Source organism: Oncorhynchus tshawytscha, linkage group LG15, assembly GCF_018296145.1.
Source record: "Oncorhynchus tshawytscha isolate Ot180627B linkage group LG15, Otsh_v2.0, whole genome shotgun sequence".
NCBI lineage: Eukaryota > Metazoa > Chordata > Actinopteri > Salmoniformes > Salmonidae > Oncorhynchus > Oncorhynchus tshawytscha.
In genome coordinates this window covers 9,295,137-9,322,001 of record NC_056443.1, presented here as the reverse complement: position 1 = coordinate 9,322,001, position 26,865 = coordinate 9,295,137, and the positions used below count along the sequence as shown (strand labels likewise).

The window sequence follows — 26,865 nt, the reverse complement described above, 5'->3', positions numbered from 1 at the left end:
GTGTGTGTGTGTGTGTGTGTGTGTGGCTCTGTGTGTGTGTGTGTGTGTGTGTGTGTGTGTGTGTGTGTGTGTGTGTGTGTTTGGTTCGTAATGGCTCTGTGTGTGTGTGTGTGTGTGTGTTGGTTCGTAATGGCTCTGTGTGTGTGTGTGTGTGTGTGTGTGTGTGGTGTGTGTGTGTTGGTTCGTAATGGCTCTGTGTGTGTGTGTGTGTGTGTGTGTGTGTGTGTGTGTGTGTGTGTGTGTGTGGTTCGGCTCTGTGTGTGTGTGTGTGTGTGTGTGTGTGTGTGTGTGTGTGTGTGTGTGTGTGTGTGTGTGTTGGTTCATGGCTCTGGATGTGTGTATTGGTCATTGGTCAGGGTTGTGTGACTGAGTGCCAGTGTGTGTTTCTCTGACAGGAGGTGCAGTCATGCACGGTGGAGATGGGCATCACTACTGACAGCTCCAACCACCCAGACAACAAGAACAAGAACCGATACATCAACATCATGGCCTGTACGTCACTCACTCACACACACAGACACAGACACACACACACACATACAGACTATTCATTAACCCTCTTTGTTGGTCTAGATGACCACAGCAGAGTCAAACTACTGGAAGAGGGAAAAGGTGGAGACTACATCAATGCAAACTTTGTTGATGTAAGTAGCTCCTCTCCTAATCATTAATATTATCCATATCTATATCGAATACTAAACATGTACGTACACTATATAAATGGGATTAGTATAGAAATACCGACTGAGGGGTAGTATGGAAGATTGACTGGATGATTGGTTGATTGATCTGTGTGTGTGTGTGTGTGTGTTCCTGTCAGGGTTTTGAGCGTACAAGGGCCTACATCGCAGCTCAGGGGCCCCTGAAGTCTGGAACAGAGGACTTCTGGAGGATGGTGTGGCAGGAGAATGTTGGAGTCATCGTCATGATCACCAACCTGTTGGAGAAGGGGCGGGTCAGTTAGTCACACAGACAGACTGCAGGCTGGGGCACTGTGTTAAAGTGTCTATGTTTACACTGTTTAAACAGAAAACATTGGTTCAACAGGGAAGACAAATGGAACATATCTACGTTTGTGAAATGTTTATGTTACTTTTATATGACTGCTTTGACCATTGTGTGACTGAGGCTCTCGCCCTCTGTGATGTCAGAGGAAGTGTGACCAGTACTGGCCAATGGAGAACCAGGAGGAGTACGGTCATTTCCTGGTGACCCTAAAAGACACCAAGACCCTGGCCTACTATACCCTGAGGACCTTTACCCTCAGAGACACCTCACAAAAGGTACCTTCCTGGACACACACACACACCTTGAAGAAGATGCACTGCAGTGCACAGAGCTTGTAGTCTGTTTGACCCTGCCGGCTGTGTGTTGTACCTACAGGCTTCCCAGAGGGGACGCTGTGCTGAGAGGACGGTGGTCCAGTACCACTACACCCAGTGGCCTGACATGGGCGTGCCTGAATACACCCTGCCTGTCCTCTCCTTCGTACGGGCCTCGACCCAGGCCAGGACTCAGGACATGGGCCCCGTCCTCATACACTGCAGGTGGGCTGGGTGTGAAGGGGAGGGGGGATGTATCCAAGTATTCATTTCTGAAAAGGGAAGCGTCGTGTTGTGTGGGACTCTCTCACAAGTATGTCCTGTGTGTGTGTAGTGCTGGTGTGGGGAGGACAGGGACCTACATTGTGCTGGACAGCATGTTGCAACAGATCCAGGACCAGGGAACGGTCAACATACTGGGCTTCCTCAAACACGTCAGAACACAGAGGAACTACCTGGTACAGACGGAGGTAATGCACACACTTACAGGAGCAGCGTTTCTCAAACTTGTCCTGGTGTGAACCAAGGGGTGCACATTTTGGTTTTTGCCCTAGCACTACACAGCCAACTCAAATAAGGAACTCATTATCCATTTTTTATTATTTTAATCAGCTGTTTAGTGCTAGGGCTAAAAAGTAAACGTGTAGCCCTTGAGGTCCCCAGGAACGAGTTTGGGAAACACTGAATTAGGGTTAATTGCCTTGCTCAAGGGCACATTGATAGATGTTTCACCTAGTCAGCTTGGGGATTCAAACCGGCAACCTTTTGGTTACTGGCCCAACGCTCTTAACCGCTAGGCTACCAGACACCTTTATGCCATGCTTTGATATACACAGACCTGAAAATATTGTAAAGGTGGAAGCAACAAGGCTCTGCCCAATAGGCAAACTCTGAACATAGCCCTGCTGTCGGTGATGGTTAGCTAGGAGAAGGGGCTAGAGGTATGAAATGTCTCTCTGGTCCACAGGAGCAGTATGTGTTTATCCCCTGGTGGAGGTGATGTGGCCCAGCCCTGCTATGTGTTTATCCACGGCCCTGCTGATGTGTCTCTCTGAGTGAGAGGTCTCTCTCTGTGTTATGTCTCTCTGGTCCACAGGAGCAGTATGTGTTTATCCACGATGCCCTGGTGGAGGTGATGTGAGTGAGAGGTCTCTCTCTGTGTTATGTCTCTCTGGTCCACAGGAGCAGTATGTGTTTATCCACGATGCCCTGGTGGAGGTGATGTGAGTGAGAGTATGTCTCTCTCTCTGTGTTATGTCTCTCTGGTCCACAGGAGCAGTATGTGTTTATCCACGATGCCCTGCCCTGTGGGTGAGGTGATGTGTTATGTGAGAGCAGTATGTGTTTATCCACGATGCCCTCTCTCTCTGTGTTATGTCTCTCTGGTCCACAGGAGCAGTATGTGTTTATCCATGATGCCCTGGTGGAGGCCATCGGTCCACAGGAGCAGGGACACTCTGGTGACCTCTGATCTGGTCCAGGAGCAGTATGTGTTTATCCACGATGCCCTGGTGGAGGTGATTGTGAGTGAGACGTCTCGTGTTACCTGCTGACCACTGCCCTGGCCCTCCTCTCTGGCCAGGGAGCAGTATGTGTTTATCCACGCCCTGGTGGATGGAGAGACAGTTCAAGGTCAGAACATACACACATACCCAGATGTGGGTTTTCACAAGTGGAACCCTACACCCTAGTGTGCTACTTTCAGGGCCCTGACTTGGGACCTGCTCAAACACATTGAGGATACGTCATCTCAACCTTCCTCCTTTCCTTGAAGTAATCAATGATCAGGCATGACTTGATTGGTGAATCAAGTATAGCGGGAGTGATGGTAATGTGTTGGTTATGTGGCTGATCTGGTAGTGTTATGGTAATGTTTACTACTGTCGTGGTATAGCTGGTGAGTCAGCGCAGAGCCAGACAGGCTGACTACGCCGCTGCCCTGAGAGAAGGAAACGATGACAAAAACAGGACCTCCTCTCTCATGCCGGGTGAGTTGAAGTAGCCAAACACACACAACATGAAATGGTTGGTTAGAGACAGCCATTCAGTCGATACCAGGAAGAGGGTCTCCTTCATCTTTTGTCTTACCCCAGCGGAGAAGAGAAATAAACAAAAGAACATTTTGATTCGGTGTAATAAAAAAATTGAATAGTTTATCTGGGCAAACCTGAAATCTTTCAATAAATACATTCAAGCAATACTTTAGGACCACTTGAAAAGAATAGATTGGGTTGTGTGTTTCTGTGTGTGCTGCAGTGGAGAGATCCAGAGTGTGTCTGTCCTGTCCAGTGGAAGGAGAATCTTCAGACTACATCAACGCTTCCTATATCATGGTAAGAACAAGGTTGTCCATTTGATAAGGACCCCTTATAAATGCTTTATAGAGCATTCACAGGGTCTTCATAAACACTACATACACTGTGTACAAAACATTAGGAACTGCTCTTTCCATGACATAGACTGACAAGGTGAATCCAGGTGAAAGCAATGATCCCTTATTGATGTCAACTATTAAATCCACGTCAATCAGTGTAGAGGAAGGGGAGGAGTCCGGTTAAGAAAGGATGTTAAGCCTCGAGACAATTGAGACATTGTGTATGTGTGCCGTTCAGAGGGTGAATGGACCAGACAAAATATGTAAGTGCCTTTGAAGAGGGTATGGTAGTAGGTGCCAGGTGCACCGGTTTGAGTGTGTCAAGAACTGCAATGCTACTGGGTTTATCACGCTCAACCGTTCCCCTTGTTGATCAAGAACAGTCCACCACCCAAAGTATTGTATATCCGGCCAACTTGACACAACTGTCCCTGTGGATCGCTTTCGACACCTGCTTTCGACGCCATGCCCCGACGAATTGAGGCTGTTCTGAGGGCAAATGGTGTGCAAAAGGTGTTCCCGATGTTTTGTACACTCATAAATCATGTAGAAGCAAAGTCATATGTGTGTTCCGGATTCATGTTGTTTATTTTGACTGTGTCTGTGCTGTGTTCCAGGGTTACCACAAGAGCAGGGAGTTTATCCTGACCCAGTCTCCTCTCCCCTCCACTGTCTCGGACTTCTGGAGAATGGTCTGGGACCACAACTCACAGCTCATCATCTCCCTGCCTGACACACACACAGCACAGGTAGCACTACACACACACACACACACAGGTCAACAGTTTCACACCTATAACGCTGTCTCGATTGTGTCCTATCAGCGCGAGGGGGAGGAGTCGTGTGCGTATTGGCCCAGTAAGGATCAGCCAATCAGCTGTGAGGGTTTCATAGTGTCATTCTCTGGAGAGGACCACGTGTGTCTGGCCAACGAGGAGAGACTGGTGGTCCACGACTTCTTACTGGAGGCCACACAGGTGAGATCCAACCACACACACTCGCACGTGTACGCTCGCACACGCACACACACACAGCCCAGCTAGCACATAACGTTCTGAGAACCATATATTTCTTAGAGCTTGGTGAGAGAAATGGCTGACTTATGATTATTTTGCATTCAACCTTTCCACAGCTTTCTGGGAATGGCGCAGGATAGTTGCTTGCCTTTGAAACATTCTCGGCACATTTAAGGAACTTGACAAAAAAACATTATTTTCTTGGTATTTCATTACTTTAACAGAACATTTCCTAAAAGTTCAAACATGGTTACGTTTCATTTCAATGTTGGTTATGTTCTCCAACTAGTTTGGCATTGGGAATGTTCTCAGATAGTTGAGAGAACGTTAAGAAACAAGTTATTCTGTGGGAATATCAGTACTTCAGCATAACGTTTCCTACAGGTTTCCTCGTGGTTCTATTTAAAAGTCATGTTCTCAAATTGTTCCAAGAACGTTAAGAAAACGTTCCGTAAAAACAGAAGAAAGTGTTTGTAACATTGAGAACTTTCTAAGAATGTTATTTAAAAATGTAAACATTCCTTTCTCAGCATCAACATAACTCTCTCTATCCTCTATCTTGTTAAGTGTGTTGGCCACGCCCACTAATTGTCCACATCTGATCTTAGTGAGTTCTTGTTTCACAGAGTGTTTATTGGTAGTCTTACGCAAATCTACTTTGAAACAAAAGTAATTGTTGAAATGTATAACATTTTGAGTTTGCATCCCAATGTCCACTTTATATACATCACAGAAGACTGAAATGTAACAAAACCGTTTCACATAGAAACCACATTTTTCTGTTTAAAAAAAAAAAAAAGTGTATTAATTATGAAATTATGAAAAATATTAATAACATTCCACCCATTAGGCAACTAGATGGTGATTTGGTTGACTGCAGGAAAGGGCTACTAAGGAAATTAATTTCCATGTGTCCTATCTGTGCTTGGAGTTCAAACATGTTTTGAACCCAAAATAATCTAGCAGTGTTATTAAAAGTCTTATTGAAACATTCATTGAACATTTTTAAGGAAGTTGTTAAAAAACCTCCAAATACCCTATAATTTAATTTCTCAGAGGGTTAATAAAACCTTCCAGGGAAACATTCAAGGAACCAAAGTAAAACACTCTCAGAACCTCCCTGGCTGCAAACTAAAAATAAACATTCCCAAAACAGGCAACATTTTCACTTCTGTTCTCAGAACGTTTAAAAAAACGTTCAATTTTACCAGTCAGAAAGCATATTGGCTTTGTTCCCACAACCAATGTGAAACCAAAAACATACGTTCCCACAACTTTCAAGGAACCAAATGTGCTAGCTGGGAGAGATCAAACTAGACACACACACACACACACACAAATGAGGACCACACACAAACGAGAACTACACATACACACACCCACACTCCTCACTCTCTCTTTCCTCAGGATAACTATGTCCTGGAGGTGCGTCAGTACATGTCCCCCTGCTGGCCCAACCCAGACAGCCCTGTCAGCGGCACCTTCCAGCTGCTCAACATTATCACAGAGGACAGCAGACAGAGAGAAGGAACCATAGTCGTGCATGACCGGTGAGTCACTGCTCTCCTCTGTTCCTCGAGTCTTCTCTGTTCCCTCTGTGTTCTCTGGGGTTGGGAGGTCAGCTGAGGGCCGGTAGGGTGCGAGGAGTCTTATTTGAAGAGTGTGTTAACTCACTGATGGGAACTGATTTCACCGATTCACCATATAAAGTGCTTTTTGTTCCAGGAGTAGTTGGTTCATTCTGTGTTTGAGACAAAGACTTGGGTGTTGTTTCTGTAATTGGTTCATAGCATATTTTCCCCTGTCTGTGTCTGTGTTAGGCTGGGTGGCTCGGTGGCGGGGCTGTTCTGTGCCCTCACCACCCTGGCACAGCAGCTGGAGCAGCAGGGCTCTGTGGATGTGTACGAGGTGGCACGGATGACTAACCTCATGAGGCCTGGTGTCTTCAACGACATGGTATGTCCTGGAACAGCACACACACACAACACAGAAACCCAGGGAACATAGCACAGCTCAAACATAGACACATACATACTCACACCAGGCTGATTATATAGACTAGACGTAACATAGTAAATGAAAATTTGGGACATTCAAATTAGTATGATTGTTACGTTTGGTATGGTTACATAAGGCAGAAGGTTACTTAGGCAAAAACAAAAGGACAGGTGTTGGTCGGGGTGGATGGGTGGTCGTTTAACGCGAACATCTATCAACCCTAAGGTTGCGTTTTCAAATCTCATCACAGACAACTTTAGCAACTTTGCAACTACTTTCTTCTTTTTTAGCTACTTTGCATCTACTTAGCATGTTAGCTAACCCTTACCCAAACCCTAAACTTAACACTTTAACCTAACTCCTAAACCTAACCTTAAACCTAACCATTTACCCCTAGCCTAGCTAATGTTAGCAACCTAGCTAATGATGGCATTAGCCACCGAGCTAACGTTAGCCACAACTAATTGTAATTCGTAACATATCATGCGTATTGCAAATTCGTAACATATTGTACTAATTGCAATTTGTAACATATTGTACTAATTGCAATTTGTAACATATTGTACTAATTGAAATTCGTAACATATCATATGAATTGTAATTCGCTAACATGAGCCACAACAATTTGGAATATGTAGCATATCATACGTAAACACAAATTCGTAACATATTGTACGAAATGCAATTCGTAACATATCATACAAATTATAATTCGTAACATATAATAAGAAAAGGATTATGGACATCCACAAATGAATACATACCATACCAAACGGAACATATCACACTCATTTGGGTCTGACGGCTTTTAGTTTACTATGTTACGCCTACCCCTGAGTCCAGGTTGCACACATGCGCGCACACACACACACACCTTACACAAACAGCTCACAAAGTTAGCTTACACACACACCTGCACACCATACATAGTTAGCTCACTCACACACTGCTCACAAATAGCTCTCACACACCAGAGTGTGAATTACACCATGACATTCGGGGGGTCTCTATTGAGTGCATGCTCTTGCATTGGCCTAATAATAAAGACTTAATTTAAACAGTAAAATGAGTTCACTTTTAATGTGGCATGAGCACAACTAGTCATGATATTTTCAACTGATCAAATTTTGTCAAACAAATAACTTCAAACGTAGGCTACCTGTGCATGTTTGTCCACTCCAAAATATTTCCAGCACCAACAAGTATGCCTCATGACATCCAGCGATTGCCATTGATTAGGTCTACAATAATTGATGCGTCTTGCTGACAAATGGACCTTTTTTGTAGCCTAAAACGTCAGGACACCCAAAACGAGGCTGAAACTGTCCTGGAAAAAACGGGATGGACAGGCTAACACACAACTTACAAGACTAGGCTATAATGTGTATTGACTAGGAACTTCAAATAGGCCTACCGGTAGCCAGTGTGTACTTGTAAAAAATCAATTAAAGGTGAGTAAACTCTGATTGCCGGTCGCGGTGAAAACAGTAACGCTCCCAATACTTTTAATGCATTTTTATGAAAAAGGTGGGTAAACTTGCATTTACCTTCCACTAAGCCTAAGCCATAAAAACAGCCCCAGACCATTATGCCTCCTGCACCAAACTTTATAGTTGGCACTATGCATTCTGGCAGGTATTCTCCTGGCATCCGCCGAACCCAGATTCGTCCGTCGGACTGCCAGATGGTGAAGCGCCATCAAAAAAATTGAAGAATGGATAAATTTGCATTATTTAGGGACTTTTGTTGCATTTAGGGGAGATAACATCTCATTCAGGGTAGCTGAGCCCTTTACTGACTCTGTCTTTCACCGCTCCACTCCTAGGAGCAGTACCAGTTCATGTACAGGGCCGTGTTGAGTCTGGTGGACAGCCAGGAAGACCAGAGGGCCCTACGGTCCCCTGAGACCAACGGTTCAGTTCTCCTGGGGGCCACCACTGCAGCAGAGAGCCTGGAGTCCCTCATGTAACCTCTCACACACAGAGACACATACACACACACACTCCAAGGAGCACCACACACTCTGGAAAATACACTGTGCTCTATGTCCTTCTCAATCATTCCGAGAGAGAGAGAGAATATTGCCTTTTTTTGTACCAGTCGTTTGCAACGTGAGCTAGCCACTAGTGGATTGTGATTAATAGGCTTAGCTGGCTACAAAATACATGAGATTACGCATCCAATTATCAGAATAAAACATACTGTTTGTCGTGTATGACCACACGTTGCAACTGGCTGCTAGGGGCTGGTATTCTGTGCCTTTTGTAATTCATGTTGTACTTTAAAACTGTTTGATACTCTGTCTTTGTGACTAATGCCAAATGTTCTGTACTCTTTTTTTTTTTAAAGGTGATCACTGTCTTGCTTAAAGTTTGTTTCAGTTTTTGAGTTACTTGATTTAACTATCTATCCCTTTGAAACGTCTTATTCGTATGTAATTACTTACAAGGGAAAAATATCCTTCCTATATTCTGTCATTCTATCTACTGTATGTTTCTTCTCGCTCTTGTGGATGACTTGTGTAAATACTGGTGTTAAACATGTAGAATAAGAGATGATCAGTTGGAAAGGTGAAATTATATAATATTATCTCATATTATGTAAATAATAATAATTGACCACTATCAAAAGGCCAAATGTATTTATACATCTAGATTTGATATTTTACTATGAAGTTGGCTTTCTAGCCATTTACAAACATTACTGCTGTTTATTTTCATCCGCTTTTTTTTTTCGGGGGGTATTACTGTGTTGATAATTGAGTTCAAATATCGATAATGCTTATTTCTTATGTTTTGATCTTTTTTTAACATTATACAGTTTGGACTATTCAGTAGTCATAAGATTACTATAAACAGCACTGGACATTTCAACAGATCCATGCTTTTATTTATACTATAATACAAGAGCATTGTGGGTAAAAGTTTGAGGAGGACCTGTACATTGTTGATGAAGAGAAATAAATAAACTAATCAAATCAATTTCACAATCTTGATCGTTAAACTGAGATTGAGTCAGAAATGATACTTGCATATAGCTATCGTTGAATTATACGTTACATATGCATGTAGATGTACACAACACATATACATAAAGTGTATGTAGTGCATAATTGCCGTGAGAATATGCATGTCCGTCCCATAGGTATGTTAACATCATTATAATATAACACATCATTATTATTACATGGCCTGTTCGTTTGTCACACACCCAGTGCACTTGACCCGGGTAAGATATGCCCAGTTCCAAACCAACCCCTACCCACTAGACACTATTGTAGATACGCGATGAATAAATACGATCTACTTTAAAGGAAGCGTCCCATCAAAAACTATGATGTGGCAAGTGACACTTTGCTTCTTGAAAGTCTAATATCTTGAAAGCTGCTGACATGCAAACATTTTGCTATCAACAATATGGACTAATGTAACAAATACCAAAAGAGAGTTAAGTGCCTAAGGGGTAGGTGTCCATTTGGAATACAGCAAGAATCAAGGTTAAGCACATATCCCACCCACCCCTCCCTCCCTTCCCCTGTATATATGTACAAAGTCTAAATCAGATTTTTTTTTGTGCAATAATATATCGAGTAATACAAATATAGGCATAAGAATAATCGGAAGCATTTTTTAAATTCCCTAGACAGATCTCTGGTTGAAAAATAGACATTTAGTTTTCACCTCCCCCTTTTCTACTCTACAGCACCACATGGGCTCATGTTTTTCAAGCTATAAGGTATGAAATGACCTGAAATTAATCAAAATGATTTAACAAGAATACAATCTTGCTTTGGAAGATTAAGGCAAGTCGGACATTAAAAAAATATCTTATATTCAAGCACAGTTAGTATATTATATATACTGTATATATCTATATATATATATTTTTTCCTTACATAAATCTCTATTTGTTTAGAAAGCAAGCATACCCCGAATCACAGTAGAGTAACGTCACAGGAAGTGTAGCTGGCTCTAAAATGTGTGTGCGTGTGCGTGTGCGCGCGTATCTTCCTCAGCTCAGGAGTGGTAGCTGGTTTGAGCATGTACTGCCTCCCCCCATACACCCCTCTTCTCAGCTTGCCCTCCCCTCCATCGCCTCCCTCTCTTTTCTCCTGTCATCTGCGCCTCTTAGTTCCCCTGGGAACCCTGTAAAGGAGAACAAGTTAAAGAGAGAAGAAAGGTTAGGTACAGTTCCAAGGGGCCGATATTGAAATGACCACCATGCAAGAGGCTTTTTAGGATATGTGTGTGTGTCCTCTCCTCACTGAGTTGGTTCTCTTGCGTTTCCAGCAGTCAGGGTTGAGTCTCTTCTGCTCGTCAGCCAGAGCCTTGGCCTCCATGGTGTACATCCTCCTCTCCTCTCCTCGCATCTTCTTCCACTTCTCTCCCAGGATCACACTGATCGCTCTGAGGGCAGCACACACACACACACACACACACACACACACACACACACACACACACACACACACACACACACACACACACACACACACACACACACACACACACACACACACACACACACAATGTGTTACATTCACTTGATTGATTAGTCCAGGGAATTTGGGCATTTTTTTGCACGCACAAATGCGCACACACACACACCTGTTGTCCTTCCCAGGGTACATCTGGGTGTACTCCAACCTGAACTTCTTTGCGAATAGCATGAATGCATTCATTGGCCGCTTGCACTTTGTGGGCGAAGCCCCGCCGGCTGCTCCCGAGTCCTGCTGGCTCTTAATTGGCTTGTTGCGGTGTGTGTCTTGGTCGAGGCTGACGGCGCCCCCGCCGGACTGGGAGGCCCTACGCTGCCGGGCCATGCTGCTCAGAACGTACACCGCCGACGAGTCCAGGGGAGTGAAGTCATAACTGGTGTGAACAACACAGGAACACAAAGAAGACTCACACACTGAGATCTGAGAGGCTTTAGCTCAGGGGGACTAACACAGTCTTGAGCTGCGGTTCAAATCCAGTGTGTCACACATGGTTTATAAAGTACAGAATGGACACTACTGACGCTATTGAACTAATGCTGAGGGGTTTCACCTCCTGAACGTGTCGAACACCAGGGAGTCGTCAGTGTGGACGGCATCTCTGTGTCCAGGAGGCAGACACACGTCTCCCACCATCACCTCATAGCACGGGATCCCATACTGCACCACGGTCAGACTGGGGTAGAACGACGACCAGCCTGCCACAAGAACATACACGCATTAGAGAAACACACGTTACACACATACACCTTATAATTTACATACGTTACACACACACCACCCACACACACCCAGGCCTCCTACCTTTGTTTCTGACGTAGAACGGGTGGTCCAGCTGACACTCAGAGGACAGAAGACACTCCCCACAGGCACCTGGGTCAAAGGTCAGCTTGAGGACGGACTGGCCGAACGCCCGGCTCTCTGTGTGGGACACCAACCTCAGGCCCTCACTACCATAGCCCTGAGGACAAGACAAAACAGAGTTACTGATGGGGAACTTTACTCACAAGGGGCTCATAGGGAGATAGGAGATGATAGGAGACCCCATTAAAGAATTTCAGTTAAACTGTGTTACTCAGGAACTAATTAGTCCACTGAGCTAGGCATTATTGTACCTTCAGGGGATGTGATATTGCCTCTAAATGAGTATGTACTGTACCTTCAGGGGGCGGGTTATAGCCTCTGCCTCATCATCTGAGTCTTCGTCTGACACCAGTTCCTCAGCATCCTGCCACTCCACACTAGAACCCTTATGGAACCGCAGACGAGTGCCTGAGGACACAGGAAGAAATGTATAGAAAATGGATTACTGGTCATTACACAACACGGTCAGGTGTTTGGTCCCGGAAATGATCACATAGACATATACAGTCAGTGCCCAGTTTATTAAGTACATCCTGAATTCTTCGGGCATGAATTCTACAAGGTGTCAGAAACGCTTGTACAATCCATGCCCAATTGGTATCAAGGGATCTAACGTGTACCAGGAAAACATTCCCTACACTAGTACACCACCAGCCTGTACTGTTGACACCAGGCAGGATGTGTCCATCAACTCATGCTGCTTACTCTAAATCGAGCCAGACGCAACAGGAACCGGGATTTGTCGAGCCAGGCGATGTGTTTCCACTCCTCAGTTGTCCAGTATGATCACGTGCCCACTGCAGCCACTTCTTCTTGTTTTTATCTGATAGGAGTGGAACCCGGGTCTGTTTGCGCCTACCTGTTAGCTTGCAAGATTCTTGCCATTCTCCTTCAACCTCTCTCATCAACAAGCTGTTTTCGTCATCAGAGCTGCTGCTGACTGGATGTTTTTTGTTTGTCGCACCATTCTCTGTAAACCTTAGACACCGTCGTGCGTGAAAAGCCCAGGAGGGCGGGCCGTTTCTGAGATACTAACAGTGGCGATCATGCCATGCTCAAAGTTGATATTGTCACTCGTTCTGCTCCTTCTAACTGAATGCCTCAATATCTGTCTGCCTGCTTCATACAGCAAGCCACAGTCACATGACTCACTGTCTGTAGGGTCAATCCATTTTCATAAAAGGGGTGACGTAGCTAATAAACTAGCCGATAAGTGCATATATATATAGTATATCACAAAAGTGAGTACACCCCTCACATTTCTGTAAATATTTGAGTGTATCTTTTCATGTGACAACACTGAAGAAATGACACTTTGCTACAATGTAAAGTAGTGAGTGTACAGCTTGTATAACAGTGTAAATTTGCTGTCCCCTCAAAATAACTCAAAACACAGCCATTCATGTCTAAACCGCTGGCAACAAAAGTGAGTACACCCCTAAGTGAAAATGTCCAAATTAGGCCCAATTAGACATTTTCCCTCCCCGGTGTCGTGTGACTCGTTAGTGTTACAAGGTCTCAGGTGTGAATGGGGAGCAGGTGTGTTAAATTTGGTGTCATCGCTCTCACACTCCCTCATACTGACTGGTCACTGGAAGTTCAACATGGCACCTCATGGCAAAGAACTCTCTGAAGATCTGAAAAAAAGAATTGTTACTCTACATTAAGATGGCCTGGGCTATAAGAAGATTGCCAAGACCCTGAAACTGAGCTGCAGCACGGTGGCCAAGACCATACAGCGGTTTAACTGGACAGGTTCCACAGGCCTCGCCATGGTCGACCAAAGAAGTTGAGTGCACGTGCTTAGCTTCATATCCAGAGGTTGTCTTTGGGAAATAGACGTATGAGTGCTGCCAGCATTGCTGCAGAGGTTGAAGGGTTGGGGGGTCACCCTGTCAGTGCTCAGACCATATGCCGTACACTACATCAAATTGGTCTGCATGGCTGTCGTCCCAGAAGGAAGTCTCTTCTAAAGATGATGCACAAGAAAGCCCGCAAACAGTTTGCTGAAGACAAGCAGACTAAGGACATGGATTACTGGAACCATGTCCTGTGGTCTGATGAGACCAAGATAAACTTATTTGGTTCAGATGGTGTCAAGCGTGTGTGGCGGCAACCAGGTGAGGAGTACAAAGACAAGTGTGTCTTGCCTACAGTCAAGCACGGTGGTGGGAGTGTCATGGTCTGGGGCTGCATGAATGCTGCCGGCACTGGGGAGCTACAGTTCATTGAGGGAACCATGAATGCCAACATGTACTGTGAAATACTTAAGCAGAGCATGATCCCCTCCCTTCGGAGACTGGGCCGCAGGGCAGTATTCCAACATGATAACGACCCCAAACACACCTCCAAGACGACCACTGCCTTGCTAAAGAAGCTGAGGGTAAAGGTGATGGACTGGCCAAGCATGTCTCCAGACCTAAACCCTATTGAGCATCTGTGGAGCATCCTCAAACGGAAGGTGGAGGAGTGCAAGGTCTCTAACATCCACCAGCTCCGTGATGTCGTCATGGAGGAGTGGAAGAGGACTCCAGTGGAAACCTGTGAAGCTCTGGTGAACTCCATGCCCAAGAGGGTTAAGGCAGTGCTGGAAAATGATGGTGGCCACACAAAATATTGACACTTTGGGCCCAATTTGGACATTTTCACCTAGAGGTGTACTCACTTTTGTTGCCAGTGGTTTAGGCATGAATGGCTGTGTTTTGAGTTATTTTGAGGGGACAGCAAATTTACACTGTTATACAAGCTGTACACTCACTACTTTACATTGTAGCAAAGTGTCATTTCTTCAGTGTTGTCACATGAAAAGATATACTCAAATATTTACAAAAATGTGAGGGGTGTACTCACTTTTGTAATATACTGTGTATATATATATATTTATGTATGTATATATGTATGTATATATATGTATGTATGTATGTATGTATGTATGTATGTATGTATGTATGTATGTATGTATATATATATATATGTATGTGTACCTTTGAGGAAGCAGTGCCAAGCAGTAGGTGGCCAGGAGTGGCTCCAGCCCATGTCCTCGTCATCAGACACAGAGGAGTGACAGGACACAGCAGACTCACACTCACTACTGACCTGTAGAGACGAGACAGATCAGAGGGGATTATCACCAAAGCAGGATCAGTTAGTTAGCTAGATAACTTTCACTTACACTCTCAAACAACTCCATATTTCTAATTCATGGGGAATGACGATCCACTTAATATTCTCAGTAAAAGCAGTGCGTTTGCTGCACTGGTCCAGTGTTGCCACCAGTGCAGCATGAATGTAGTGTAGCATAACGTGCGCAGCGGTCTAAGGCACTGCATCTCGGTGCAAGAGGCGGCACTACAGTCCCTGGTATCAATACAGGCTGAATCACATCCGGCCGTGATTGGTAGTCCCAGAGGGCGGCGCACAATTGGCCCAGCGTCGTCTGGGTTTGGCCGGGGTAGGCCATCATTGTAAATAAGAATTTGTTCTTAACTGACTTGCCTAGTTCTTAACTGAAATGCCTAAATAAAATAAATAAATAAATTACAGCTCTTACCCTGACTCGCCTGCTGCGCTCCCTGTGTTGGCCTCTAGAGGGCAGGCTGCTGGAGGTCAGGGGAGGCCGGGTGTGGGGAGGCCGTGCATAGGAATGGAGGTTACTACTGGTGCCAAAGATGTGGACGGGAGTTGACCTGGGGTAGTTCGAAATGGACAGTTATGAAGTATTAAAACGGGAGCAGGTGTGTGTGTGTGGTACAGTAACAACCCTACCTGACGACCTGAGTGGAACCCTGTAGCAGGGGACTCTGGGGGCCTGTGGCGATGTGAGCTAGCTGTGTGAGCCAGTGTGTGTCCAGGGGCCCGGCCGTATGAGTCTGTGTGTGTACGTCACGTTCCTGATGGGACACCCCTGCCCCCACTTGAAACACGATGGGGGCTGTCTGGTCCTCCTCCACCTCCTCCAGCTCCGGGAGGTCATCTAAGGGGACATTACAGAAATGTAATAACTAGGTTGATCAGAGTTCCTTTAAGGGGTTAAATATGTCAACAGAATAGCTAGAATGAACAGAGATCTAAAAGCATGATGTTTCACAGTAAATCAGGAATTATGTATTTGTATCACTCTGCTTAATGATGTACAAAAGGTGCTTTATAATTTAAAAACATGGTAATTATTTACCATAATATTTACCTGTATAAAGCATAGCCTACATTGCACATCTATAATCACATCATAAACATGACATTGGCTTATGATTACCGTATTCCATGTGGCTGTCACTGGTGGGGCATCCGGGGGAGGAGGGCAGCTGTTCTTCACACTGGAGCAGGACCAATCCCTGGTCTCTACCTGCCTCTGGCCCTGGCCCTGGGATATCCAACATACTACTGCTGCTGCTCAGAGGACTCTTAATTTCCCACACCATGTTATAATGCTTCTTTAGGTCATCTGACTGGACACAAACACACAATCCATTCATTCATTCATTCATTAACGTTTTATTAACAATGTTATTGAATGTGAGCACCTTACAACTGTTATGTGTTACTAGGGTGACCACATTTAAAATACCCAAATGCGGGACAATAGGATGATTTTACGGGACTTTCGCGGGACAGTGTACCCTGGTGTATAACATTGGAAAGGGGCGTTGAAGTCGGAAAAAAGGGGGTGCGATGAGGAAGGGAAGGATGGGGGGCTGGGGGATTTTTCTTATGCAGAACCAATTACGCCTATGCCATTTGTCAACATTTGTGTTGGAAATTGAAGCAGCTATCACAAGAAAAAGTAACACTCATATAACTGTATAAACAACGCACCATCATAATGAGTCAAATTAGTGAGATAACTTTTTCCATTCAATTTCGCAACAGCGTCATGTGATGCAGGCCTTGTTTATAAACGTTCGGGACTTCGCGCATGCGCATTTGCGCTCATTCATTCAATACCGTGAAAGGACGATAACTCACTCGCATAAGTTAAAATCACGAAAATATCTCACAAATAGTTATACACGGCATCGACAGCGAACTATATTACTGCCGAGTGATTTGGTTTACAACGAAATGTTTAACTAGTAATACACGATCCCATTGATTTGGAAAACGCAACCTAATTTGGCCAAGGCTTAGTCAAAACACAGAAGTGTCGAGTTGACAGAAAACACCGTTTAAAAATCGACAAGTATTGGACCTTGTGCTATATGCGGAAGCATAAAAGACAAAAACATGTCACGTGGAGCAAATGTTAATATTTGTATACAATAAAATGAAAGAATGAAAGAGCCTATGCATTCGTCTCTTCTTGCTCAAGCTGGTAAGAAAACTAACCGCCAACAATGAAATTTGTGTGCGATCTGACATGTCATTCGAAACTGAAGAAGGCAATCCCAACTTCGCTTTTTTCCTATATGCACCTTTAAGGTTCTGCTATTTATTTATTAATTTCGTTGAAATAAACTCTGTCTACAGTATTTCTAATAAACTTTCTTTGCAACTCACCAAAACAGTCGCCATCAAGTGAGAGATAAATATTATTCTTTTTCGCAAACATTATTGGTGGCTTCAGACGTCAATCTATGGCTTCTCTCTTGGTAATTGGTTATTCACTAAGTAAATACACCCTCATATTTGTTTGCGCTGTTCCTTTTGGCTGTAATCCATGTCCCTCATCTCTCAGAGATGGCTCTAATTGGACGACTTCGTGCAACTAGCTATTGTAGTTTTTATACTGTATGAGGTTTGGTAACAGTTTTGACTACAATGTCAAGGACTGGCAGACAAAGCCATAGTCAAAAAAAAGGCAGAGACTGTCTTTGATAAAAGGTTTGTAAACATGCATGCATTTGCTGTTTGCTTTTACCTGTGTGATACACACACCAGATACGTTTTTAAAAGGTTTTCCAACAGTAAAAAAAATGCAAATGTTCAATTATTTATACAAAACCTAAGTTTATTGCAATGGAAATTCAAATAACAGTTAAGCTACTGAAACTACTCAGGAAATTAGGCGTATTGTAACAATATAACGAGAAAAAGGGGAAACTGCAAAGCAAGTGTCGGTGTGGAAACTTTAAAAAATATTCAATGTAACAAACTGAACTCTGTTTTTACACACAGAACACAAACATTAACACCATGAAACAAGGAATGCAGATACCTGTTGTTGGCAAAGGTAATTGTGTGCAGAGGTAGGCAAGATAAATCCTTTCAGCTGACTGATAAAACTGGTTTAGAGATTCACTTGCATTGAAGGTTGAACATCTATCTGACAAATGCATTGGCAGGTTAGAATAATGACAATTATGACATCTCTGGTTCAAAATGTCAAATACGGTACTAAGCCATTAAGGAGAGCAGTGCGTGAATGACAAAAACAACACATTTTTTTTTTTTTTTAACAGACTGTACCAAAGACACTATGTACCAAACGTAGGTCTAGCAGCAATATGCAAAATGCTAAGAGAATTTCCCTATCTGATATTTCCCTTATGAAGACACCCTATGTCTGTTTCACCTGTTCAAAATATTGAGCTCAAAATCAGCTCTCCAAAACACCCACGGATACATCAAAAATCACATGGGAAAAGACACTGTGTCTAAGAAACATCCGCTGACAATTTATCAACAGCTTATAACACAATAACTAGTGAAAAAAAAAATGAAGTAAGCAACACAGTCCATTAATTAATTGGCTCTGTTTAGACCAACTTCACATGGATTCGTCAGGAAATACTGCCTTTTTTTTGCTACAGAGCACCAAGTTGTGTCAATGTCCCATTTGATTTAACAAATATAATACGTATAAACTTAATACGAAGTTTAACAAATCATTGGCTATTAATTAATGCTCTTTACCAACTAGATCATAAATGCTTAACTCAGGACTACAGCACTATTAAACTTCAATTACAATATGCATTGTTCAATTTAATCAAAAATAAGTTGACAACTACAAGTGAAAGATACACTGAAATATACCAGTAGCTCTATGTTGATTTCTTCGCCTGGAAAAACTGTTGTTTTCATACGACATAAATTGTCCAGACTAAAATGTTACTCTAAAAAGTAGCTAATACACTTGGGAGATAAGAAACACCAAGTATAATCTAATTTCATTATGAATTCATATGCTTGTGGTAACATTTATAGGCAAACAACAACAACAACAAAAAAATAGCAACGTCTTTTTAAAGTGTTTTTCCGTGAGGGAAGGTTCAATGCTGGACAATAGATGACCCCAATGTTTCATTTGGAATCAAAAGCCGTAACGTAATTCATCTATTAGACAAACCTGATAGAAGTGTGTCTTTATATGTACCATTTGGATATAAGGCCAGGAATGAATCTGAAGGTTATTAACAAACACCACTATGTTCATGTATCATACAAAATACTAAAACCATACAAATGGGATTCATCTCATATGAAGTATGAGTTTGCAGTAATGAACAAACCTCTAGATCAGTACCAGGAGTATTTGGCCCTTCAGGAGAGTCTAGGAGTCCCTTGTTATAAAAAAAAACATCCCGTCTCAGTTGTCTTTGCCGAGTGTATTCTATCACGGCGTGTCGTTGTCGTGAATGCCAGTGTTACTTCCGAACAGCGCGGCCAGCTGCTCGTCGTAGCTGACCACGTTCCTCTTCATGATGTCCATGCAGGGGCCCAGCAGACGCTCAAACGCCTGCACGTCCATCACTAGAACACACAAACAAAAACACAAGGACAGCCATATCAGCTGCAGCTAACGAAGAAAGGCTATTGGATATCATCTAGACTAGAGAGCATGAGTATTGACAATGATACAATTCCTGGAGTGCAGTGCTCCTCCAGCTGATTGCAGTCTTTATCTACTTACCTAGACACTTGACATTTCCTACAGCGTACGCTGAAGCAGCCCGGGGCTTGTTGGTAACCAGAGCCAGCTCTCCAAAGTACTGTCCCCTGGTGCACATGGCAATCTCCACCTCCTCTTCCACCCCTTCTCCCTCCTCCTTTTTCAACTGGGAGTGACAGACAATCAGACAACACAAGACATACAGTGCTTTCAATAGAACAAACTGTGCCATTGACATGCTCGGTAACGGTGCTTTCAGCTCATTTGAACCTGTTGACACTAACTCCAGACATATTAACATGTCCATGACTACGTATCAACGGTTTCAATAACGGTAGAGCATCCAGAAGCAAACCTTACCTTGCTCGTATTCATTGTTATTCGTACTTGACCAGATTCTACTATGTAGAAACAGTTCGCTGTGGCCCCCTGGCAGAACAACAACAGTTAGTTAGTCATTTGAGTAGCACCTCTTACATTTTACATGGACTTTCTCCAAATACAGGGATAATGAGAGAGAGAATTACCTGAGCTATAATCTGTTCTCCGTCAGTGTAGGTCTTGGAGGTTAGAACATCCACCACACACATCCTCTCAGAGACCTGTCAGGACACGAGAGAACAGTTGTGGTAGCTGCTATAATGCTCTACAGATGGGAGATAAACACGTTTAGATATACACTACCGGTCAAAAGTTGAGTCACTTAAAAATGTCCTTGTTTTTGAAAAGAAAAGCACTTTTTTGTCCATTAAAATTAAAATAACATCAAATTGATCAGAAATACAGTCTAGACATTGTTAATGTTGTAAATGACTATTGTCTAATGACCAATGACTACGGATCAATTTGATGTTATTTTAATGGACAGAAAATGTGCTTTCCTTTTCAAAAACAAGGACATTTCTAAGTGACCCCAAACTTTTGAACGGTGTATACCATTATGCATTGTATATACTATAGAATGCAAAGTGTTAGGACTGTGCTACTAATGCATTATCAAGTGTCACTCAGTCAGCATCCCTTTCTGAGATGTTCCAGTTTTGCGTGGAATAATCCCAAATTAGTAGTTCTGACTTGTTCTCCAGGAGCTGATTATTATTCACTCAACTAATGGTCATTTATTTGACAATCCCTTGAAAATGGCACGCAGTTGTCAATGGTATTAGCAGTGCTGGGGGTCTCCTTGCCCCCCAGCAGGCAAATCGAACGCTCTGCACCTTACTGCACCTCACCTTACAGGCCCTCAAATCGGAGGGTCTGTTGTCCAGACCTCTGGCAGTCTCTATGGGGGTGCCACAGGGTTCAATCCTCGGGCCGACTCTCTTCTCTGTATACATCAATGTTGTTGCTCTTACTGCTGGTGATTCTCTGACACACATCTATGCAGACGACACCATTGTGTATAATTCAGGCCCCTCTTTGGACACTGTGTTAACTAACCTCCAGACGAGCTTCATTGCCATACAACTCTCCTTCCGTGGCCTCCAACTGCTCTTAAATACAAGTAAAACTAAATGCATGCTATTCAACCGATCACTGCCCGCACCTGCCCACCCGTCCAGCATCCCTACTCTGGACAGCTCTGACTTAGAATATGTGGACAACTACAAATACCTAGGTGTCTGGTTAGACTGCAAACTCTCCTTCCAGACCCACATTAAGCATCTCCAATCCAAAATTAAATCTAGAATTGGCTTCCTATATCGCAACAAAGCATCCTTCACTCATGCTGCCAAACATACCCCCGTAAAACTGACCATCCTACCGATCCTCGACTTCGGTGATGTCATCTACAAAATAGCCTCCAACACTCTACTCAACAAACTGGATGCAGACTATCACAGTGCCATCCGTTTTGTCACCAAAGCCCCATACACTACCCACCATTGCGACCTGTACGCTCTCGTTGGTTGGCCCTCGCTTCATACTCGTTGCCAAACCCACTGGCTACAGGTTATCTATAAGTCTCTGCTAGGTAAAGCCCCGCCTAATCTCAGCTCACTGGTCACCATAGCAGCACCCACTCGTAGCACGCGCTCGTCTTTCCTTCCAGTTCTCTGCTGCCAATGACTGGAATGAACTGCAAAAATCTCTGAAGCTGGTGTCGTAGCTGAATCAGAATTAGCTAGGTAACATAGATAAATATGTTTTATTTACTTTATACTTGTCATTAGAATGTCTTCTTTTGGACTATACTGTTGGCAGTTGCATTTTCCTTTCTTCTCAAGGGAAAAGTCACTTGGGGCCCAGAGAGGGGAGAGGTCATGCTTGTCTTTTACATGTCTGGTAATAAGCAGAATATCAGAAAGGGAGAAGTCAGAATTGAACAGTGTCTTCCAATGTGAATGTGTCTGTTAAACCATGTGATGGGGAGATGTTGTGGAAAATTGCAAGATTATGTTATCGTGCTTGTAAGATTTTTTAATAATCTTTGTATTGCATTAGAATATTGTGTGTGTGTGTTCCACTGAGGATGGGCCTCTATGAGATAGCACTGACAGAGCAGATTTACGATGTCTTTGGCCAATAAAGCCTAAAGAGCATTCCAGATAGTGGGGTAATGTTTTGGTACTATGAAGTACCAGGAACGAGATTAGAATCTCGTTTTAGAGACCAAACTGAACGATAATTTATAGCTAATGCTATCTGGCTATGGGATACTCCTCTCTCAAGTAAAAGTCCCTTTGTGAAGTTCCTAAGATCTGTGGTTCGTCATGTGAGTTGAGAGGGGTGTATCTTGGCTGTAATAGATACTAAGTATTCTTTTGTAAGCAATCTCAGAATTCATTTATAGACACTGAATTGATCTTAGTCACAGGGCTATGGTGAAGCTCATATAATTAAAGATGAAGTTTAAATAACTCTGACTGGTGTGTGGTTTGCTCTCTCATCATTTGGTAATACAGGAAATTGCCATGACACTGGAGACTCACATCTCCCTCACTAACTTTGTAAACAGCCCATCTATCTACCTACCTCATCCCCATACTGTATTTATCTTGCTCCTTTGCACCCCAGTATCTCTACTTGCACATTCATATTCTGCACATCTACCATTCCAGTGTTTAATTGTAATTACATCGCCACCATGGCCTATTAATTGCCTTAACTCCCTTATCTTACCTCATTTGCACTCACTGTATATAGACTCTTTGTTTTCTTTTGTTCTACTGTATTATTGACTGTATGTTTTGTTTACTCCATGTGTAACTCTGTGTTGTTCTATGTGTCAAACTGCTTTGCTTTATCTTGGCCAGGTCGCAGTTGCAAATGAGAACTTACTCTCAACTAGCCTACCTGGTTAAATAAAGGTGAAATACAAAATAAATAAACGGAGAGGTTTATTGATAACAACCTATAGAGATCACAGTTGTTACCTGTAGGGATGTGAGCAGGGGCAGTGACTCGATGAAAGCCTCGTACATCTTCCTCTTCTTGTGGTTGTTCTTTACTATGATCCTCCTGAACGTCAGTCGGTCCTAGAGTACATACAACATCACAGGCCTCAGATCATTTCAACCAAACACCACATTACATGGTTACTCCAGTAATTAAGTTGCTTCAACACTCATCTGGGGCCAGTTTCACCGTTTTGTCCCGTAATGGTTAAGATTATGATCTCAAGAGAGTAGGCTGATGCCTTCAGACAACCCAGGGAGTGTTGGCATGTTTTGCTTTAGGCATCACTTCTGTAATTCACTCCTCAATCTACCGGGGGGGGGGCATAGTCTACCATTCAAACCTACAGTACGTAACAGCCTACCTACACATCCTCTCATCCATTTCAGCTACAGGACAATCCACTGGTTCACCCTGAAGCCTTCAACCTACCATGCACCAGAGGGCTCCCACAGAGGTGGCGATGATGGTGGCAGCCCTGGGTGTGTTGTACATCAGGGCAAGCTCGCCAAAACTGCCCTGGTTGTCATAGGAACCCACCACACGCTCCACTCTGTCTGCTTTCATCAGGATGTCAAAGGTCCCTCTGGGAAAGAAGGCAACATCATAATGATAAATTCATTCATTGCATAAGTATTTATTATATGGGAAAATCTTATATCGCACCAAACTCTGGCCAATAGTAGTGCATAATACAGGAAATAGGATGCGATTTCAGACCCATCATCGCCAGTATCAGCAAAGCATCGCAGAGTAGGAGTGTTGACCTAGGATCTGGCCATAGAATAATAGTCATCATGATCTAAAAGGCAAAACTGATGCTAGAACAGCCCTTCTACTCTGAGAAACTTTGTGGATATGGTCCCTGGGATCAAAAAGTGCTGCATAGACTGTCTCGTCTGTTTATAATGCCTTGATGAATCTGAAGTCCTACCTTTCAATAACATAGAAGTTGTCCCCATCGTCATCCTGGTCTATAATGTGTTCGCCAGCCTCCACTGACATCTCAAACATTGCATCCAGTACCTGGGACATCTGCTCCTGTTAACACAACCACAGAGATATTTCAGTGACACGGCACACAGCAGCATCCATATACAGTTTTTGTTGACTTTTCCTCAATGCATTTGTTTAACCTATAGTCTTTCCACCCCACTTCACTTTACCGGGTCTAGATTTTTGAACAGCAGAATGTCTTTGCAGGCCTCCTGTAGTCTGTGCCTCTGCTCGTCGGTTTTAGGATGGGTGATCTGGAAGAGAGCAGAGCAGAGCCATAATTAGCATGTATTATTATAGCTACTGTATCAGGTTCAAGTACAGAGTGCAGACAGTCATCTAATCTCCTTCCCTCCCTGTTTCACTCAGCATCTGACTTCTTATGCTGAAACATTCTTTTGTTCTTGATAAATACACAAACGTTCAACCGAAACCATCAACGATGGTTTGCAGTGGACCAGCGGCATCACATCATTAGCTAACTTGAGGTTAAAGGTTAGAGGTCCACCCCATAGTGATGGAGGTTAAGTGATTTTACCCTGGGATCTTTGTCCTCCTCCTCCTCATCAGGGTTGAATGCTTCAGCACACACTGTGGAGAGGAGCAAGAGTCATCACATTACACTTGAGTGCCTCCTTCAGATTTCACTCAGGATACCAAGAGTGATTCCAACCAAACCAAGGTGGTCACATAATCTGCAGTGTAATCCATTTCACACAGCATTGTTTAAGCCTGTTATGTCTCTATAGGAGAACAAGCTGAACTCTAGACTGCTCCTGATACTTGAGTATTGTGTGCATTGAAAAGCCGCTAGCAGACAGACACATGTGTGATCCTGCTACAGTACTATTAACATATGTGATAGTGATGACAGCAGCAATTGCTGCTCTGACTGGATCAATAGTCCCAGCCACTGAGAGGATATCATTATGCCCATCAAACACACACTTCAGATGTCATTTCCTGTCACTATGTCGAAAACAGTGGAAAAGTGGGTACTTCTGTGGATGCAACATACAAAGGACATAGCTAGAATATCAAACCTTCTTACCTGAAGATCTTCTCAAGAATCTGTTGATCACTGGAGCTAATAAAAAAAAGTTACATGAAGATGAGGTGTATTTTACTATGATATAACCATGTAACCATGTTCTGGCTTGACATATTCTGGCTTGACATATAGAGAGAGTATTATGATCTAAAATCACTGTTGATTGTTTTCAGCTAACGTTAGCTAGCTAACATGGAATGAATCAGCTAGCTAACGCTACTGATGCTCACACAGGTCAGGATAGTCACGGACACTTTCAGAACATTCTTTCCACTCCACTGCCGGCCAAAGTAAACAATGGGGGTTACTCGAGGTTTTGGGATGGTAGCTAGATAGCCATTTCCCTTTGAGATTAGAGTTCAATTGCCTTTTCTTGGCCTGGCATCTGTTACTCAGAAGTAAAATTATCGCGAAAGTTGTCACTTCCCTCTGTCCACGAGGGATTCATGGCAAAATGGTCAGTAGCTAACGTCAGCTGGGCTGACTACTGTAACTATAGCATAGTAGTAGCAAAACGTTAGCGAGCTTGACATTCTCAGTGGCTGCCACCGTAACGTCGTTAGCTAGCTAGCTATCAAGGTTAGCAGCATCACACAGGCAGTACTGACTTTTCTAGCAGAACGGTGAGGTTAGCTACCTACGAATTCCTCCTCATCATCATCTTCTTCTTCATTTTCCGAATCAATTTGCATTGTCTCCTCGGCAAAATTGACCGATCTTCCACTGCTAACATTATCCCCAGGTCGACCGTTAGCCGAATTTCGGGCATTGTCAAAGGCGGATCCTCTCTGATTCTCCTTCAGTTGGGTGAAATACTGCAAGGCAAAGTCCAGAAGGTCTCCTGGCTGATTCCTCAACACTTCCACTGTAAAGCTTTGCAACAGCTCCGTCAATCCGTCTGGGATTTCAATACTCATTTCTAATCGGTCTTTGAAGAGTCAGGCAAATAATAAAAATACCGCTGGCTATTTTCTGAATATATATAAAAAAAATGATATTCCAGCTCAGGCTTGTAAGGGTTGACAGCTCACTTGAATAATACGTTCCCAAACACAGCCTTTTGCAACAAATGTTGTTGGCGTTATACCCATTCTCAATGTATGTTCATCTGTAGCTAGCTATAGCTTGCTAATTTAGCTACCGCCTTTTGATGAAAACTGAATGAAAATGGCACTAACAATGCTAGCTAGCTCGCATCATTTTGCTGCTGGCTTCGGGAAACCCACGCATGTGACCCAGGTATCCATGACAACCAACCATCTAGAGATTGCGCACGCAGAATCATAGAAATAGAAGAGTGAGCAGATCAGTCACCACTCCATCTCAAGGGAGCATCGTTTTACCAGACAGAACAGAATGTTTAGAAACTCTGTGATTTTACCATTCTCAAAATTCACATCAGATGTACATTATTCCCAATATTTCGTCATGCATATTGACAGTCTAGTATAGTAGTTTCCTTTTTGCATAACAATTGTCCTATGTAGGCCTACACTGTGAACAATTATTTCACAAGGAG

General features: G+C 43.3%; 2 protein-coding genes and 1 pseudogene across 3 annotated transcripts; 1 reads left to right on the top strand and 2 right to left on the bottom strand.

Annotated features, from left to right (window-relative positions):
* The window catches only part of LOC112215041, a 47,785-nt pseudogene extending 38,094 nt beyond the window's left edge, over nucleotides 1-9,691 (top strand).
* On the bottom strand, nucleotides 9,572-18,312 carry LOC112214343 (HMG box-containing protein 1). 2 transcript variants are annotated; one of them, XM_024372993.2, is made up of 11 exons: nucleotides 18,224-18,312; nucleotides 16,325-16,517; nucleotides 15,835-16,042; nucleotides 15,620-15,755; nucleotides 15,054-15,165; nucleotides 12,365-12,477; nucleotides 12,010-12,166; nucleotides 11,759-11,903; nucleotides 11,318-11,581; nucleotides 10,975-11,116; nucleotides 9,572-10,855 (listed from the first exon to the last, which is right to left on the bottom strand). In XM_024372993.2, the coding sequence occupies exons 2-11, from the start codon at nucleotides 16,488-16,490 to the stop codon at nucleotides 10,838-10,840; spliced, it is 1,461 nt and encodes a 486-aa protein (XP_024228761.2). In that variant the 5' UTR covers nucleotides 16,491-16,517; nucleotides 18,224-18,312; the 3' UTR covers nucleotides 9,572-10,837. The 2 variants fall into 2 exon arrangements, with proteins under 2 accessions (XP_024228761.2, XP_024228760.2); XM_024372992.2 differs by lacking the exon at nucleotides 18,224-18,312 and adding an exon at nucleotides 17,566-17,651.
* Nucleotides 17,991-26,604, bottom strand: LOC112214344 (cAMP-dependent protein kinase type II-beta regulatory subunit). Its single transcript, XM_024372994.2, has 11 exons — nucleotides 25,984-26,604; nucleotides 25,347-25,382; nucleotides 24,834-24,886; nucleotides 24,466-24,549; nucleotides 24,234-24,340; nucleotides 23,732-23,885; nucleotides 23,278-23,379; nucleotides 20,428-20,502; nucleotides 20,261-20,329; nucleotides 19,922-20,066; nucleotides 17,991-19,761 (listed from the first exon to the last, which is right to left on the bottom strand). Exons 1-11 carry the CDS (start codon nucleotides 26,261-26,263, stop codon nucleotides 19,625-19,627), a joined length of 1,242 nt encoding a protein of 413 aa, XP_024228762.1. The 5' UTR covers nucleotides 26,264-26,604; the 3' UTR covers nucleotides 17,991-19,624.
* Between the last annotated feature and the right edge of the window lie 261 nt (nucleotides 26,605-26,865).

What these genes read in the sequence shown, in the direction of transcription:
- LOC112214343 (XM_024372992.2), bottom strand. An exon ending in GGTTCCACTCAGGTCGTCAG is followed by an intron (nt 15,756 to 15,834) that starts GTAGGGTTGTTA and finishes GAACTACCCCAG; the next exon opens with GTCAACTCCCGTCCACATCT. An exon ending in TACCCTGGGAAGGACAACAG is followed by an intron (nt 11,117 to 11,317) that starts GTGTGTGTGTGT and finishes TGCTGCCCTCAG; the next exon opens with AGCGATCAGTGTGATCCTGG.
- LOC112214344 (XM_024372994.2), bottom strand. Translation starts at nt 26,263, where the DNA reads ATGAGTATTGAAATCCCAGACGGATTGACGGAGCTGTTGCAAAGCTTT. An exon ending in ATTCTTGAGAAGATCTTCAG is followed by an intron (nt 24,887 to 25,346) that starts GTAAGAAGGTTT and finishes TCCTCTCCACAG; the next exon opens with TGTGTGCTGAAGCATTCAAC. An exon ending in TGGGAGCCCTCTGGTGCATG is followed by an intron (nt 23,380 to 23,731) that starts GTAGGTTGAAGG and finishes TATGTACTCTAG; the next exon opens with GACCGACTGACGTTCAGGAG.